The 17,959-nt window shown below is 43.5% G+C and overlaps 1 protein-coding gene across 1 annotated transcript; it reads left to right on the top strand.

Moving 5' to 3' along the window:
* The first annotated feature begins 11,112 nt into the window (after positions 1-11,112).
* LOC133922570 (B-box zinc finger protein 32-like) lies at positions 11,113-12,352 on the top strand. The gene has a single exon (XM_062367950.1). The coding sequence runs from the start codon at positions 11,367-11,369 to the stop codon at positions 12,018-12,020; it is 654 nt and encodes a 217-aa protein (XP_062223934.1). The 5' UTR covers positions 11,113-11,366; the 3' UTR covers positions 12,021-12,352.
* Positions 12,353-17,959: the final 5,607 nt, after the last annotated feature.

Here is a 17,959-nt window from a genome sequence, read left to right on the forward strand (position 1 = left end):
TGTCTTGAGCCTCATCTTTCTCTGGAACACTCAGAAAAAATGGCTTTGCTAGCTCCTTATGGTTTGTTGATCTTAAAGTCTACTGTTATGAAGATTCTGTGCAGAGGCAAATAAACTCACTCGCTTGACATGGACATGGACATGGTGTCTTCTACCGATTTGGAGATGCAGATTGTCCTCCATGAAGCAAAAGTACCTCTATTAGGTATGCATCATGCACTCGGTTCCTTCTGTCTTTACTTAATGTGATTTCTTCAAGTCGTAGAATAATTCAACAAATTATGGCTGTGCTCCCTTGTTGTGTACAATGGACAAACTTTTGTATCGATCTGTTCTTAATTGATAGATATCACCCTGTAGTTGATTACAAGTTTGATAATCTGCCATGGAGGACTGTAGTATATGTTTGTCATTTTATTGTTAGATTTAGCACTCTGCTATATGTTCTGGACTTCTGGTTGCATAAGACTTTTGACTGATTTTCTCTTTTCTTTTTACCTTGCACTGGTAAAATCAAATTTGATTCTAGTACTAGTAGTCTTTTGCCTTAGATTTGTACTTATATGCTTTGCATTAATAATAACATCTTTTGCCTTTCAGAAGAAGGAATAATGGATTGCATAAAATTGTGAAAGCATAATACTTCCAGTTTTATTGGGAAACTGCTGTTTGGTGACTTAACTTATAATTACTTTCGTGGAGTAATGAACTCCTAGATGTTGTTGCTTTCTGACCACTTTTCTAGGAAGATGACTGGTTTGAACACAATTTGGGTCCATTTGTGCACTCTACAACCATGAAAATTACAAAGTCCTCAAGGACAGTGACAGGTGGCCATCTGTTCGGCCACAGGATGGTCTAGTTGCCGGTTGGGCACATAGAATTGAGAAGTGCACCTGTTTCTAGGGAGCAGTTTACCCTGCCAATGTGGGTGGTGGCAACTGGGCAAGTAGTGTAAATGTGCAATGTATTTAACATTTTGTGAGGCTGGCGACAGTTCTCAGGCAGAGGCTCTGCCAAGTGCTGACCCCTCATTTTCTCCCGCCTAAACCTTAGCCAGGAAAATAGTATCGTAATATACTAGTAATATCGTTTAGGCGTGTGTCTCTTGTGGTCCATATTTTTCAGAATGCCTGACATGGCGTTCCTGAATCCTGATTTAAGTGTGCTGGTCCACAGCTATCACATTGTTCTGTGGTTGCCGTTGAATTGAATCAAGATACATTGAACAGTTTTCCATCAGCAAGAGCAAAGTATCTGAAGTCACTCAACTGCAACCAATAATTGAGAACTTTCTAGAAGAAATGTGATCATATGTATTACTGACTAGTGTTTCATGAATAGATTGCACTTGTTTTACTGTGAATCACAACATTCATGAATACTTTGAGGATTTTTGTACTTCCCATACCTTTCCCAAATGTAACTAGATTTACATTGAATCACACAGCAGTCTACCTTTTCTTTAGTCACAGTTATTATAATACCTCTGTATCAGCTCACATTTCACTATCATGCATATCTTTGTAGATTGCACTTGGTTGCCAAATAGTGGAATCCTGATCTTGCAGATATCTGATACCATGATTTCGCAGGACGGCAGGAACGACTTTCAGTTATGGAGTCGAACTTACTCCTTGTTTTGTTCATGATACGGTTGCTGATACGGTAAGCACATAAAGTTCCGTGCTGAAAGTTACGTGGAACTGCATGCCAACGTCGGTCCACAAACGAATCTGTCACCACATTGCATGCATCCCACAGGAACCTGTCATTGTTGTGGTGAGCTAATGCATTGAATCGGATGATACAGGAATCTGAAACTTGCCCGTCCTTTCCGGTTTCTTGTGGTCGGTTTTGGTTCTCCCGGGCCGTGTGGGCCTGCCCTATGAGATCAACTCTTAGCAATTTGCGAGTGGTAATATCTAGCTGGATTGAAATATTTGATGCGTTTACCTGGCACTGGCAGGTCGGTACAACAGATGTATCTGGCATAAAACTGCCAACGAATACATTCGCTGGCTTGTGAACCTACATAGCCCCTTTTGATAGGTTTATTTTCAACTTCTCTATTAAAAAAAGTCAAAACTATTCAAACTGCTAGCTTCTGACTCTGGCTTCTGCTGCTATTTAGCTATTTGTGGAAGTGATTGTGGTGACTCTGGCTTCTGCTGCTATTTAGCTATTTGTGGAAGTGATTGTGGTTGAAATAAATTAAAAGCTGAGAAGCCAATTTTAACTGGTTTTCTAACTTTTAGGTGTGCTGAGAAACTAAAATTTTATTTAAAGGACAACCATCAAAATTTAACATTTATAACAACTCTTAGTCAGAAGCTTCGAAACTATAGTCTATTCAAACGCAGCTATAGTGTCAAGTCCTTTTGGGCTGATGTCTGGATAGGAATTGGATAAAACGAGGCGATCAAACTAGCATTGTATCCACAGGATTTACGCCACTCGGACCGGAATTACATGATCTCCATTTTTCAGTGTAGTGGTATGCGCCAACGTGAGGCAATTTTCGACTTCTCTCTGGTGTAGACAACAAAAGCAGGGCAAACTCAGTGCTAAGGGGATTTTTTTAATAATAGTATTTTAATGGAAAATTATAAAAATAAAGTTCAAAAATACAAAAATACAAAAATAGGTGCTAGTCGGGTACTCCAAGTGTTGACTAGCCACTTTACGGCAATCGGAATGCCAACATCTCATGTAGCACACATGTGACCGTAGGGGAAAGAGAGCAGGGTAACAGAGGTGCCGATAGATCTCACTTTATAGGACAACAAAGGTGCCGACAAGCCTCCGCACATGGCTAATAGCCTATGTGGGGCTAAGTTGGCTACTTGTTGGTATTCCGAGTGCCGACAAAAGTCTAGTCGGTATTTTGAATGTCGACATGTATCTAGTCGGCACTCGAAGTGCTAATTAGCACTTGTTTTTGTAACTTTTCATTTTTAAACTTTATTATTATAATTTTTTATTAAAATACTATTATTCAAAAAAGATTCGGCTAGAAATTAGGCATTTGGAATGCAACCCTAGCCTGCCAAACATTTGGTCATCTTGTTTCATTCGTTGCCGTTTGGATTGATGTCAATTTTTTTGGTTGTCCATCTAACGCTACCCTCGCTAGCTATTTTCTTGCTAACACATGCAAAAAGCTACGCCAAAATTTTCAGTTATTTTTCGTCATCTGCTTTGTGGATCTCATATATCAGTGAAAGAAAAATTTAAAATTAGATATTTTGTTTTATTTCGAAATTCCCAAAATTTATAAAAATTTGACGCAATTTTAATCTCCAGACGTAATCCAAACAAGCCTTTGTACTTTCCCCTCTGATAGATTTTTCAACAGAAGGGTCATTTTGTAACTGCACAAAAAAGTGGGAAACCAGGAGGAAGGTACGTCGTACGTAGCACCGAGGCTTTATATCGAGGGTAGAAATGACATTTCCCTACTCATGCACGTGCGCATATACAGTTACCATCCAACATTCCGGGGTCCACTACCTATCCCTGACACAACAGCGACCTGACCTGTCCGACGGACCCGTCAGTCACCGACGCGCCGGTCCACACGCTCCTGGACAAGCCAGCCATTCAGCCAAGCAAGGGGGACGTGGCGCGAGCCCACGGCGGGCGCGACCTGACCGGACGAGGAGCCGTCCGCGTCCCCAGCCCCAAAAATATTAAATGCAGCACTGTTGTAGAGAAGACGTACAGAATAGTGTTTGGAGGGTCGTTATCGGTTCTTATTTGAACCTAAAAATCCTAATTAGTAATAAATATAGGATAATTTTTTATTAGATAAAATTCACTGCTTTAATATTTACATTAAGAACGTACGGCAACCATCTAACATGGTGTTTCAGGGTATGTACAATGCAAGGATGTTTAGATAGTCGTTTATAGAGAGAATAAGCTTAAGAGTCTCAGTGTGCAATGGAAACAATTATGTTGTAGCGCTTAGATATATAGTTTGATAAGTTTTAAGTCCATCAAGCTACCACCACAATGCATTCTCAACGATTTTTTTTACTCGGCTGAAGCGCTTGCTGCTCCGAAAACTGCTTCCCGCATGAGTTTTTTTTCCAAACGTCGAACGTCTCCCCAAACGGCCACTCAGAAATTCTGCATGACAGATAGGAGCGTTGTACGTGGCCTAAGGACAATAGAATTTTTTTTGGGACCCGCCCCAGGCCCGACACCGCGCCGCGATCCGAGGTATTTCTTGCGGCAAACCCGCAGGGAAACCGGGATCACCACACGCGCGCGCAGGAGCCCGACCCTCCCTCGCGGCGCCGGGCTGGTTGGCGAGGTGGCGTGACGAGCGGATCGCGCGACGCGACCGGCTCTGGGGCCCGGATCACCGATCAGCGTTTGCCGGTTCGGGTGTGGGGGTGATGGTTGGCTAGGCTGCATTTGCATGGGGAGGTGGTGATCCACGTAGCGGGCGCGCGCGCGCGTACGTACGTATGGCTGCGGGGATGAGTGAGAGACGGGTACGTGAGGATTGGTTGTCGGTTCTTTTTTTTCTTTCTTCTTTATCATATTTTTCTTTTTAGGCAGGCTAGTTTGGTTGTTGCTTTAGCTTGTAGAGTTTTTTTTACACGTCTCGACCGGTACACCTTTATATAAATATATACACATGTATCAACTCCTATATTTAGACATACACATAGACCTATACACTATACAATTTAGATAATTGGGTTCAATGAGATCGATAAAACCATAAAAAACTCCCCAAGCAATAGGCGATAAATTTTATGTTAAGGATGAGCTCAGTGAGTCATCTAGGTTGATCCATAAGACTGAAAAAAAACTTGAGACTCACAAGCTAACTCAGGCTCATGGAGGTTTGGCTCGGTTCAACTCGGCTCATTGTCCAAACGAGCCGAGCCTCAGCCACCATACTGGCTCGTTGTCCAAACCAAGTTGAGTCGAGTTAGCTCACGAGTTGCTCGCGAGGCCAAACGAGCCTATGCTCTTCTCCCTCCTCTGTCCCTACTCGGTTACTCCCCACGGGAAATGACACTCCCACCCTCGGCCTCACCTCATCTTCTCCCTCCCGAGCGGGTGGGCGACGGCGACGCTATCGCTAGGCGCCGGCGTGGTCACCATTGCCAACTACGAGGACCCCACCGCGACCCTCAAGATCTGCCCGCATGGTCGCACCTGTCATTGAGCAAATCTTCCGTGCTACCGCCCAAATCCGTTGAGTTGAGCATCGATCCACCCCGCCCAAGCCACGAGAGCCGAAGGGGAAAGATGCATGGGGCTTCTCTGACTGGATTCTGCCGCTCTCCCCGTCGAATCCAGCCACACAACCATTGAGAATGGATCTTCCGTGTCTCCAGCGTCTCCGTTGAGTTGAATATGGATCTTCCGTGTCTCCGGCGTCGAGCTCCACCCATAGGTGGCCGGTGGAGGCTACGCGTACGCGATCGAGACGGAGTTGGGAGCGTAGGCGGCCGATTGGGTGACCTCGCCGGAGAGGAGCTCGGAGAGGGGGATGTGGACCTCGCCGACGTTGCGATCGCCCAGGGTGCGCTTGACATGGAGGAGCATGTGGAGGGAGCCAGCACCGAAGGGAGCCCGTGCCATGCAGGCCGTCGTTGTTTGGCAAGCTCGTGAGCCCTTGTGAGCTAGCTCGAGTCAGCAAACAAGCCAAATTAAACTACCATTTTAACTTAATTTACAGATCAAGCCGAACCAACATTTCACCGAGCTTTTACGAGCGTCTCAGCTCGTTTACAACCCTACCTGAGTGGATAGGCTACCAACCGACAGCACTACCACTTGACTGAGCGCTCGTTCGCATAGCTTGTATAGTTGTTGTCCTGTTGAGATAAAAAAATTAGGACTACTCCGTAGTAGACACATTATATATAAATGCACCAAGCGGAAGATGATCCAGTGCTCCTATGCATATGCTTATCAGCCTGACGAGAAGTCCCAGATAGACGGCCATTTCCGTTTTTAAGATGCAAATATGCAATGCTGGTCTATTACGGGAACCAAAATATGATAAACATTTCAAAAGCTATGGCCCAATACAAGACGAACAGTGAAGGCAGCCGAATGTTCTCCCACTAGACCAGGTCATTTTTTGAGGAGAACTGGAGGGACCTGGTCATTGGCAGCAAGAGTTCCTACTTGGCTCGCTTAGCTCCCAGATAATATCTTAAAATAATATGTTATGTTCAGAATTACTGTTCAGGCTCGTGAACAGTACCACGCAGCCAGAAGTGTCCAGAGTCCGTTTAGATGACGAAGTCTAGCCGGTTTAGGAGATAAAATTAGTCCAGTTAGTTTAAATCATGATAAGAATTAGAGATAGAGTTTAGAGAAATAAATGAGTTCGAATTGGGACACGTAGGCCAGCTACGATACTCCTTAGCCAGTTATATATGTGGTATTGTGTTTAGATCAAATCAAACTAAACAAATTAATTTAATTCTTAGTTCTTTTCTCATATGTCTCTTTTATGGTACTAAGTTTTTCTAATTTATAGTTTAATTTCTCTCCTAACCGTTGATATTATCTAGCTATCCTCCCGATAGATATTTATTCTAATATAATATCTCATTTAGATACAATACACTCATCTGCTCTCCGACTTTTGAGCGTTGCGTCCCAACCAAACCATCAGGAGCAAAATTTATCCATCAGGAGCAACATTTATCTGGCATAATATAAGGTGCAGGTAAAGTAGTCAACGTGTTTCACATGCGCATGGCACAAGCAATTGGCTTGTTTTGGTGTTCTAGAATACACGACGGGATCCTTTGACATTGTGCAGTAGTTACTGACACGTGAATCTCATACGTCTGGATCCACGTACAATGACCACTGTCCTCGCTTCCCTAGAATACACACAGCCGCAGATGCTGAACCACGTCATGTTTCTCCAAGCTCTGCCGTGTTCATCCTACGTCCACGCGACACGTACGCCACGAGGCCCAGACGCCACTGTCTAGAACTTAAAACGAGTATGCTAATTAATTAATTTGGTTGGCTATTGCCTCTCGAGATTACAGTCCACATGCTCTGATCGACCATTTGGGAATCAAGGACATAGCTGGCCACACGTACGAGCGCCGTGCCTAACGAACTCATCACGTACACTATTTTCTCTTAGTTTGGATGGTGTCAGCCATGGCAGGGTGTCACCTCTCGCGCCCTCGACCTTCAGCAGGCTCCATTGCTAGATATTTTTGGCGTTCTTCGCCATGACGTAACTACAGAAAGAAGATGAACGAAGGCACGGCACCGTACGTAAGCATAAATTACCCGTCGATCGGATCTTCGAAGGTGATGTTATTTTAGTCATCTATTTTTTTTTAAAAAAAATATCGGATGATAAATATAAGCTGTCCGATCACGAACAAAGTTCTAAAGAGCATCTTAACCTTCCGACAGCTCCTCTAACATCGGCTCACCCCGATGTCTCCTGTGTTGTATAATATGCGATAAGAAGAGTATGGAGTCCAAAATTCCATAAATAAGTATATAAGAGTTTGATAGTGCAACAATAATACATATGATCTTAGTGAAATATGACAGAGAAACTGAAATAACACATATCATAAGTAAGACATAAATTAGACAGCAGATGTAAAAATTAACTAAAAGTGCTCTCAGAAATGAAGCAACAATTGGCCCCAGAACTTTTAATGTTCTGTTCCCAAATTGTTCTATAATAAACATCATGAATGGAGCAAAATTTCAGAGTGCCCCAATAGCAGGTAGAGTTTAATATAGTTCTCAAATATCTAGATCATCATACTGAAAAGGACTGTACAGATCAAAAGGAGTTCTCAGTATTTCTCAAAGCTAGCAGACTACTGCCGCACAACAGAAAGGCATGAACCAACTATCAAAAGACAGTACTACACCGCTAGCTCCTCAAGAATTAATGCCAGAGAGAATTAACAGAATTGAGAACATAAGAGCACACATACAGGGATCACACAGATATGATGTGCACTTAAATACAAAGCCAACAGATAACTTGAGGTACAGAAACAGAGTGTCAGCCACTCAAAATAACCTCCAGGTAAAGGCCTTGAATCACAGAACTAGATTTATCTCATATCACAGCTATAGAACTCAGAAATTTACTCTATGTCTACACATATTCATCATCATCGAGCAACAAAGCATGCACATCTGAGCTGTCCAATTTAACAGAGAAAGAGAGAGGAGATTTGGTATACTCACAGTGATATGCACTTAAACAGATCAATCAGAGAGGCAAGGCACGGCTTAAGTGCCGCTGTCCCAGAAATCCAACCACCCACCGTTGCCGCCGGAGTGAGGATGACGGAGATACAGTACCTCAACCGCACAGCCACCGCAGTGCGGGCGAGCCTCAGCTTTGCAGCACCGATCAACACCTAGAGCAGATGCTCCTCCACTTAATCCCCCAAATACCGAAGCACAAACTCCAGAGAGAAGAGATCTCGGTTCCAGATCAGGAAATCAAGCCAAATCAGAGAGATTAGTGAGGAAAAATCAGTGGAGAATACCCTTTTCCCTTCTCTATTCCAACGAGGGGAAGGCTGACCTTCAAGTAGGCACGAAGACGGCGCCCTCCAGCCTCCCGAGCCCGAAGGATCCAGAGACGGTTGCGGCGCCTCCCAGCATCTTCACCAGCCGAATGAACCCCGTGCCCAAACCCTAGCGCCTGCCGAGTCCTTGAACCCGTCAAGTAATGGGTCCGGGCCACAAAGAGAAGAAAGGCCAGCCGGTCCAAAACGAAAACATTAAAGTTCTCATTTTCCTCAACATCCTGCTCGTCTTAACTCGTCTCCGTCACTGGATCCACCGGCGACGCCCACCTCTGTCAGACCGTCTTCGCTCGCCACATCCCGACACCATCCATCGCCTGTCCTCCGCCGCTCGTGATCGGCGGCGTCCCCGTAACCTTGCCACTCCACCCCGTGCCCGTCTCCTTCAACGGACCGATCTCCTTTCTCAGAAGCTCTTCTCAGTTCGAAAGTCAAAAAACCGTCACCAAACAGTTGCATGATCATAAATGTCTAAATTTTAGAGAAAGTGTGATCTTCTAAAGAGGAGTAAACACCAGAATGAAGCAGATCGATCAGAGCTAGCTGCGCGCTGCTTGTTTCTCTGTAAAATACTGTTACAATTTACAAGTAAATAGAAGTGTGTTTACTCGATCCAATCCTAAAAAGAAAGGGATGAACACCCAAATAAATCAAGTGGCCAAGCTTTTATCCAGAAAAAAGTATGATCACGATCAAAAGGCGAGACTAGCTAGATAGATCGAGCCGAATGATCCGAACGCGGATAACATTTTCTAAGCAATAATTCAGGCGGGATCGAGATTCCCAAATGGGATAGGTTTAGAAACCGAAATAAATGGGGAGCCGGCTAACCTTCCAGGACAGGCGAAGGAGTAACAAAATCCCGGGGCCTTCGAGTGGACAGGGATATCGCTGCCTCCTCCCCAACCAACGGCTCGTGTTTGCCCTGGCCTCTCACCTTGATTATGCCACAAGTTAAGCGTACTTATTTATCCGTCGTTTAACCGTGGCCGCTTAGATAAATTCTAATCAAACTTTTAAAACTTCAACTATTAATAACTTTAAAAACACTTAATTTGAAAATATAAAAATCATAAATCATTTAGATATTATAAATATATTCTAATAAAAAGCAGTGATCAAATACAAACATTAGATACTATATCATATTCGAAAGGTCAATTTTTTTTTTACCGGAGTGAGCAAGGGCCATACGAAAAGTACACCTGAATGCCGGTGTGATGTCGCAAGTGACAATTTCTCAAAGGCCAAGGCTGGGAAAGGAAGGGGGACTGAATTGGATAAGCTCGAGAACCTCGAGATTTGTCATGTCGTCAACTGCAAGCACAAGCTACGATTTTTTTTTTTGCTGTTTTAAATGATTTATTCATACGACTGTACATACATACCAGCTCTGGTTTAGCTAGATCTTAGGCGGTTTACACATGGTATATGGGCTCAAAGTTTTAGCCATTGTACTGAGCAAATTGTTACCCATAATTGCATAGGTACCATGATATGATCATCGTAGCAGTTGGAAAAAAGAGCTCAGGAAGGAATTTTTTTAATATTACATTTATGTACGAATATTATAGAAATAGTATCGAGAACTAGAAAAGTTTAAAAGTAATACTTATTCACCGTACCATACGACGAAAATATAATTTTTACTGTATGATATGACGAAAATTGTTGATGTGGCGTCAATGGCAGCATAGAGGTGCATGGCTCTAGTTACGAGGCAGTTTTCGCTGTACGGTTTAACGAAAATTAGTTGTCGTCAAACCATACGGTGAATAGGTTTTTACGTCGTACGGTACGGCGAAAATAATATTTCGCCACATCGTACGACGAATAGGTATTTTGTTTTTAAAATTTTCTTGTTTTCGGTACTATTTTAAAAATTTCCGTAAAAAAGATAATATTAAAAAATAATTCGCTCAGGAAGTAGCTCGCCCTAGAAAAAGCAATCCTCCGTTCGCTGAAATATCGTACCACACACGGTGAATACGGTCACAAATGGAGACCACAACACAAAGTCACAAAGAAGCGTTCAACGTGCTGGACTACAGTCCAAATATCCCAGAACCACACTTGGCACATTCTTTCCATGTCCCAGGGAAAAAAAGAATAAAAGGTGAACGGAGAACTCCGGCAACGAAGCGAGAGAAAAGTCCAAGAGAAACTTGCAATTTGTACGTGTGGTGGCCGGTGACTGAACATGACTAGTACGGAGTAGTAGCAGTCAGTAGCTGTCTGGAGCTAGTAGCCTAGTATGACGGAAAATAATCATATGGACCTGTGTCGTGTATTTAGAATCAAACCTAATTTATAGGTGATATGTAATAAAAATTATTATAAAATTTATAATAAAAATAAAGAAAATTATATATGATAAAATATGAAAGAAAATAAATTATAACACATCATACTCACATTATGAATTATATCTACACCTAAAATACATAAAACTAGATCTCATACGATTATTTCCGTGTACAACCGCTCTTCGAGCCGGTGGTCGCGGGGCCTCTTTAAATACCGGCCATACGCGCGCCCAAGCCTCCAAGTCCAAAGCCCGCTTCCTCGCCTCCGCCGGTCGGTTTCCTCCTCCTGTGCCGCACCGCCCGCCGGTTTCCCTGAAACGCCTCGCAGTCGCCAGCGAAGACTTCTTTACAGCAGCGTCCGTCCCGGCCGGGAGGTGGTCATCATCCACTGGACGCCACCGTTGCGGAGGTCTTAGGCTACGACACGCGCCAAGGCTCCGGGGTCTCAGGAGAAGACTCGAGAGAGGAGGAAGGGAACAAAATGGGTGGTGGCGCGGTCGTCGACAAGTGCGGCACGTGGTGCGAGCTCTGCGGGGGCGCCGCCACCGTGCACTGCGCTGCGGACTCGGCGTTCCTCTGCCTGCGCTGCGACGCCAAGGTGCACGGCGCCAACTTCCTCGCGTCCAGGCACTTCCGCCGCCGCCTCGGCGCGGCCGCGGACGACGCGTCTCAGTCCGAGGCGTCGTCCGCGTCGAGTAGTTCTTGTGTGTCCACTGCCGACTCCGCGGAGTCGACTGCTGCGGCGCCAGCGCCGGCAACGGCCGAGGCGGCTGGGAGGGGGCTCAAGCGACGGGCGCGCGCGGAGGCCGTGCTCGAGGGGTGGGCCAAGCGGATGGGCTTCGCGGCCGGTGCTGCGCGCCGGCGTGCGGCCGCGGCCGCTATCGCGCTCCGGGCGCTGGGCCGGGGCGTCGCCGCGGCGCGCGTCCCGCTCCGCGTCGCGATGGCTGCCGCGCTCTGGACGGAAATCACCTCCACCGCCGCCGTCTCCGGCGGGGATGCCACGCTGCTCCGGCGGCTGGAGGCCACCGCGCACGTGCCGGCGAGGTTGGTCCTCACCGTGGCGTCGTGGATGGCGCGCGCCTCGAGCCGGCCGTCCTCCGACGACGCCGAGGAGGGCTGGGGTGAGTGCTCCTGATCCGGGCCCACGGCCGGTCCGGGTCCACTGCTCATCCATTGCTGTACACGAGCTGAACCAGTACCACCAAGCCTGAGATAGAATGCAACATGTGGGCAACGTTTGCTTGTTCTTTTCCTCCATAATTAAGCGATTAATTAGCTGCGAGTGGCCAAAGATGGTTCTGGTTAGGAAGGCCAAGAGAAGTCCAAATGGATGGTAGCCAGTGTAAGGTGGTGGCTGCACAAGTCTCTTCTGATTAACTATAGGTGATTGGGTTTAGACTCATGTGATATGAAATGATGTATGTTGTGGGGCAAGGCAACGAAATGGTTGGATATTTTCTTTTATTATTCTGTGACAAATGTGCGCCTGGACGTTCTTCGATTATATTTATTTTTTATTCTAATTATGAATTCTAATCTCAAAAGTAAAAACAAAAATAAATGATCACAACCTAAAAACCGAATCTTATAATTATAAGTCAAATTGTGCTATAAAATCTTATGATTCATAATTTGATAGGAATAAACTTCTCTATGAAATTTAGATATAACAATCTACGTAAAAAACAAATTGGGGTTAAATATCGTTAGTTGCCTTCAATGCAAGGGTCTTCCAAATGCTCTCTCATCCACGTTTTTTTAAAAGAAAAGGCATGCTGTCATAACGTAGCAGTGCAGGAGGACCCGCCAAGCCAAGCGCTGAGATGCTGCTGGCCGCCACGGTCCGTTCCGACTTCCGAGCACCTACCGCTCGAGTTCTTCCCCCTTCCGTTCCGCCAATCGCTGCCGAACCGTGCGCGCACGGGCACGGCGCACCTCCCCTCCGCTCCTGCTGAAAAAAGCATGCCGGCGGCTGGGAACCACACGACAAGAGACGGCAAAGTGGAAAACGCGTCGCCAGCTCGCCATCCCGGGCGTGCTTGACAGAGTCGCGTGCGCGAACGTATGGCAGACGGAGCGCGCGCGCCGTGGCTCGGTTCGACGTGTCGAGTCCGCACGATAACAAACTAGCAACAATTGGAGCTCGGTTAGACGGATGGGCGCACCTAAGCCGCATCCATTTTTTTACACAGAGTATAATAAAAGAAGATTAAAAAATTAAATTTACTAATTTTAAGTATCTCAATATTTATTTATAAATTTATCATGATTTAACATATTCATTTAATTATAGGAAAACAATGGCACTTTAATGTATGTACGTAATTTTAATATGTAAACAACAGTAATATAAATCTAACTAAATATTTTAAATAATTTTTTAGTTTTAGATATTTTACTATGCATCTTAGATTGTTTCAGCCGATTTATCAATATAACTATTATTCCTTTTGCTATTTTTCTGAAATTTCCTAAAAAAGTATATGTACACATGTGTATATATATGTATACATATATGTGTACATTATGTACATATACATATACACATACATATCTATATCTGTATTTATGTATGTACATAGAAGTGTGACCCACATAAACAGTAGCTATAATACCTTAACCTCTTAGAATCCCTCCGAATCTTGTCCCTTTAATATATGTGATAGATTCTCACCACAAGAATATCAGGTAGTAAAAAAGCTAAATGTATAATGTGTGGATCATGAAGTTAATAAAATATAGCTAGTTAGCTGTGAGAGTCAACTAAATAATTACAATATTATCTATAACATGACTAATCTTAGTCGTGGCAAATTTAGACGCAAACCAAATAGACCCTACATCGCTCGTGAGGGTTGACTGAATATAAGGCCACATGATGTAGAGGATGAGACCATATACTTGTATCTGTCGGACTAGACTGTAACAGTAGATATGAGCAAACAAATACGTTTTTTAAGATTATATGTATGCACTAAACCAAGCTAGAAAAGGTTCGATCAACTAGAAACACCCTTAGTTGCTACACGATTTTTTTTTTATATTTTTTGTTTCAAAATTTGCAAAATTATATGGCTATTTCAAAATATTACAACAATAAGCTATTGTTGCCTGTTCATCGGACGAGAGTAACATCTCACCCGTTCCTTGTGGGCCCCGCTAGTCAGAAGATTAAAAAACGTAGTGATGCCACGTGTCGCTCGATGAACGGGCGAGATCTTTGTGTCGCCCATTGAACGGAGGAGAGCAAGGTGTCGCCTGTGCTACCTTTTTTATTTACGGTAGAACTTGCATGCACTGTAATGTTTATATTTTAGATTTGTCCAGTGTTATTAGATGTTTACATAATATTTTGGATATCCGGATTTTACGGAAACGGAAAGGTGAACATAATGATTTTAATAGGAATTGCGACATACATGAACGATGGTATGTATGGTACACAATCGTTCTAACCTAAACAGGTATCACATCTGAACCTAACATAAATTAGAGAATGTAAATAAAATGATTACAGCATATGATCTATTGAGTGGTACATAGGTATTTTCTCTTCCTCGTCGCTTCTAGTCTTGCCTCACGCGTTTGACGTGCCATTTTGCGCTTCCTCTCCCTCTTCGTCTCATGCGCCTCCGTCATCTTGTGGTTATGCTCCTCCCTTATCTTTTGATGCTCCTCCTGAATGCGTTTGCCCGCAGCCTTCATCCTCTCGTCACCTTCATCTCATAGAAGTGTCTCCAAGTGGTGTGATACTAAGTGTGAAGGAGTAACACATCCACTTGCGACTACTCAATATCTAACCACTATGAAAAGTCACATAGTGGTGGTAGAGGCTACAACGGTGACAAAAATATTAAATGGTAATTCTTAGTTGTATTTGGAGTAGTTTGGTCATAATGGTTACTAGGCGGCGAGAGGCAATATTGTTGCTTTCCTGCGGTGGATCATAGTCGTAGTTGTGGCACATAAAGAACCTCCTTCCATAGGTGTCAGAGAACTCGGATGAGTTCATCACCCTATAAAGATCTTCACACCAACACATATGCACTTCAACCCCATCAGGCGCAGTATCCGATAAGTATTTTTTAGGGAAAAAATCAGATGCTATTTTTGTTGGAGTTGTGGAGGTTGCAAGATAGGAAAATAAAAGCATGCTCAATCCCTATCTACATATGTCTTTTTTGAGTTCATCACTCCCCACAAACATCAAGACCACAATCATCACAGGCATTTATAAATAATGATCACCAAATATCACCCTTCACACGAGAAAGAAAAGTATTCACATGAATGGTGCTTGTGCAACTTACCGCACAAGCGATGTTTTATACGTTGTTGCCAACATATTCACTTCTCGTACCATCGTCTTACGGGACACCCCATGTAATTGCCACATAGGTAGACGACCATAACCCATATCATATGGTAAATGACCATGACCCCAATCACATAGTAGATATTCATACATTATTGCTAACGTATTCACTTCCCGTACCATCGCCGTACGGGGCACACCAGACTCCTATCTCAACCTGGTTGAGCCCCCGATATCTATTACCATCGGGATGTATCCCTTACCTTCTTACCTTTCATCGATCGCTCGATACAACACAATGTAGAAACAACACAATATAAGTGCAACATACAACAATACATTACACTTAAGGGCATAGCATAGCTTACTTAATCGTTAAAAAGTTTGCGAAAGAAAACTACTTCTTATTACATATTCTTACTTCCACCGACTTAAAGCCACCCATGATACGGATCCCGAACAAAGTCCTCTAGAAATTCATACAAGAGGTGACATTTAGCAGAGCCTGTATCATCAATTGCATCGGGCTACGTGAGATGCTGCAATTCACCTAACAACATTTCCCTTGTAACGCCTGAATCGTGGAACTTAGGCACTTGCAATCCAAGGGATGCTCGTGCGCCTCGGCCACGTGGACGAGGTACTCGTATGCCTTGTACCATCGAAAAATGATGTTTGATATTTCCAAAACTTGTTCTTTGTATACATTCATCTTTGGATTATATGTGTACTTAGAACTTTAAATTTTGTCAAATATAATGATCTAGTGAGATTATCATCAATTACTAAAATAGGGGAGATTGAAAGTGCATCTAGCCCCTATGTGTGGTTTTGGTAATTAATAACAATACCTATGGACTAACAATGGTGTTGAGTTTGTTAGTAGGTTATTCCATAAGTGATGCATAGATGAAAGATATGCATGAGCTCTAGGTGAATATGGAGATTGAAAATGTATCAAGATGAATGAGCTCTAGGTGATGCTCAAGTAAGTTATGACAATGTCTATGGACTAACAATCATATTGATAATTGCTATTAGGTTATTCCATATGAGATGCATAAATGATGAAGCATGGATTCTTTGAGAAATACCATGAGTTCAAAGAATTGCATCAAAAGTCATTAAGATTTTAGTAATACTCATAAGAAGAAAAAGAAGCTCAATAAGAATAGCAATAAGCTTGAAGTTGTAGAGGTCAAGTAACTAAAGGTATGACTTGTTAATAGAGTTTTATGGACTAACCCATGTGCTATTTATTTAAGAATGAGTGGGGGTTAGATTCTATATGAAGATTGATAATATGCATGAAGGCTAATAAGTTACTTGTGAAGATCAAGTAACTTAAGGTATAAAAGTTGTCATTTAGGTTTTATGGACTAACCTTTGTGCTTTGTGCTTGAGAGTGAATTAGGGTTAGGATCCATAAGAAGGTATAAGTTGAATTGAAATCATATGTGCCAAAAGTGAAGAACAAGAGTGGACTCCATATTTGATAAAGTGAATTCCTTGAAGATGTCGAATACAAAATAGTTTCTATGGCAAGACGGTGAAGGGAAACCAAGACTCGACTGCGATGGACCATCCGTTGTGAAGGGCAAGCAAATGGCTTGACGCCGAAGGACAAGACAGTGGTGAGGAGCGAGTGAAGGCTTTGCACCGATGGACCGTGCCAGCCCATGAGAAGCTATGGATAATTCACATCAATCATATGAAGAATCAAAAAGAGATAAAGTGAAGAATATATAGAAGTTGGCAACCCTTAAGGTTTGAAAGAAAGAAGCGGTTCTTGAAAGTATTCAAATGCTCAAAGTGGTTCAAATGTATTTTATCTTTGAATTTGAGTATAGGTATGCCGCACTATTAAGATGGATACAACGTAAGCTAATTATCGTGTCTTAGTGCTCAAGAGTTTCTATCCAACCCAAAGTGAGACTTTGTTTTTAGAAATCTGAAGCGGGAAGTGTGGAAGTGTCTGAATTGAGTTTCAGAGTGTTCCTAATTTGATCATATATGTTTTAGGTTACGAATTCAGTTGGGATGTGTATCCCTCTTAATAAGCTTTCTATAGAGTCCAAAATCGTCGAAATCGGGCTCCATGATTAAAAGCTATCGTCGTTTTTCAGAAGTCAGTTGTGCTGAACCCGGATACTCCGGGGTAGGCCGGATACTCCGGGTTGTTCGGAGTCTTCGGGTGAGGCTCCGCCAGAGAGTCTCGGGTTGGGCTGTTTCAGTTGACCCGGATACTCCGGAGTACCTCGGATACTCCAGGTTAGGCCAGAAAGTCTCCAACGGCTAGTTTTTTGAAGTTGGGTATTTATATCCCCTGACCCCCCTCCTTTGGGGACGGCTAGAGCACGAAAAAGAACACTTCTTAGAGCCAAAAGAACCCCTTCCTACTCCATTTTAGTGAGAGATTTGAGAAGAAAAGTGAGTTGGGTTGTGAGATTGGAAGATTGAGTGCAAGTGAGCTAAATCCAATCTTGAGCACTTGAGTTTATCAGCAAGAAGTTTGTGAAGCATTTGTTACTTTTGGAGGTGAAGCCTCCTAGCCGGCTAGGTGTCGCCGGTGAGCTCCCGTACTTGTGGTGAGCCGCGGGAAAGTTTGTGAAGGTCGATCTCGCCTCCATAAGGGAAGCGATCAAGAGTGGATCGAGAAAAGCGGTTGAAAGAGATCCGTCTCGTTGGAGCTTCCTCAACGGAGATATAGGATTCACGGTGGTGAATCTGAACTTCGGAAAATAAATTTTGTGTCTCCT

This window comes from Phragmites australis, chromosome 6 (genome assembly GCF_958298935.1).
Source record: "Phragmites australis chromosome 6, lpPhrAust1.1, whole genome shotgun sequence".
NCBI lineage: Eukaryota > Viridiplantae > Streptophyta > Magnoliopsida > Poales > Poaceae > Phragmites > Phragmites australis.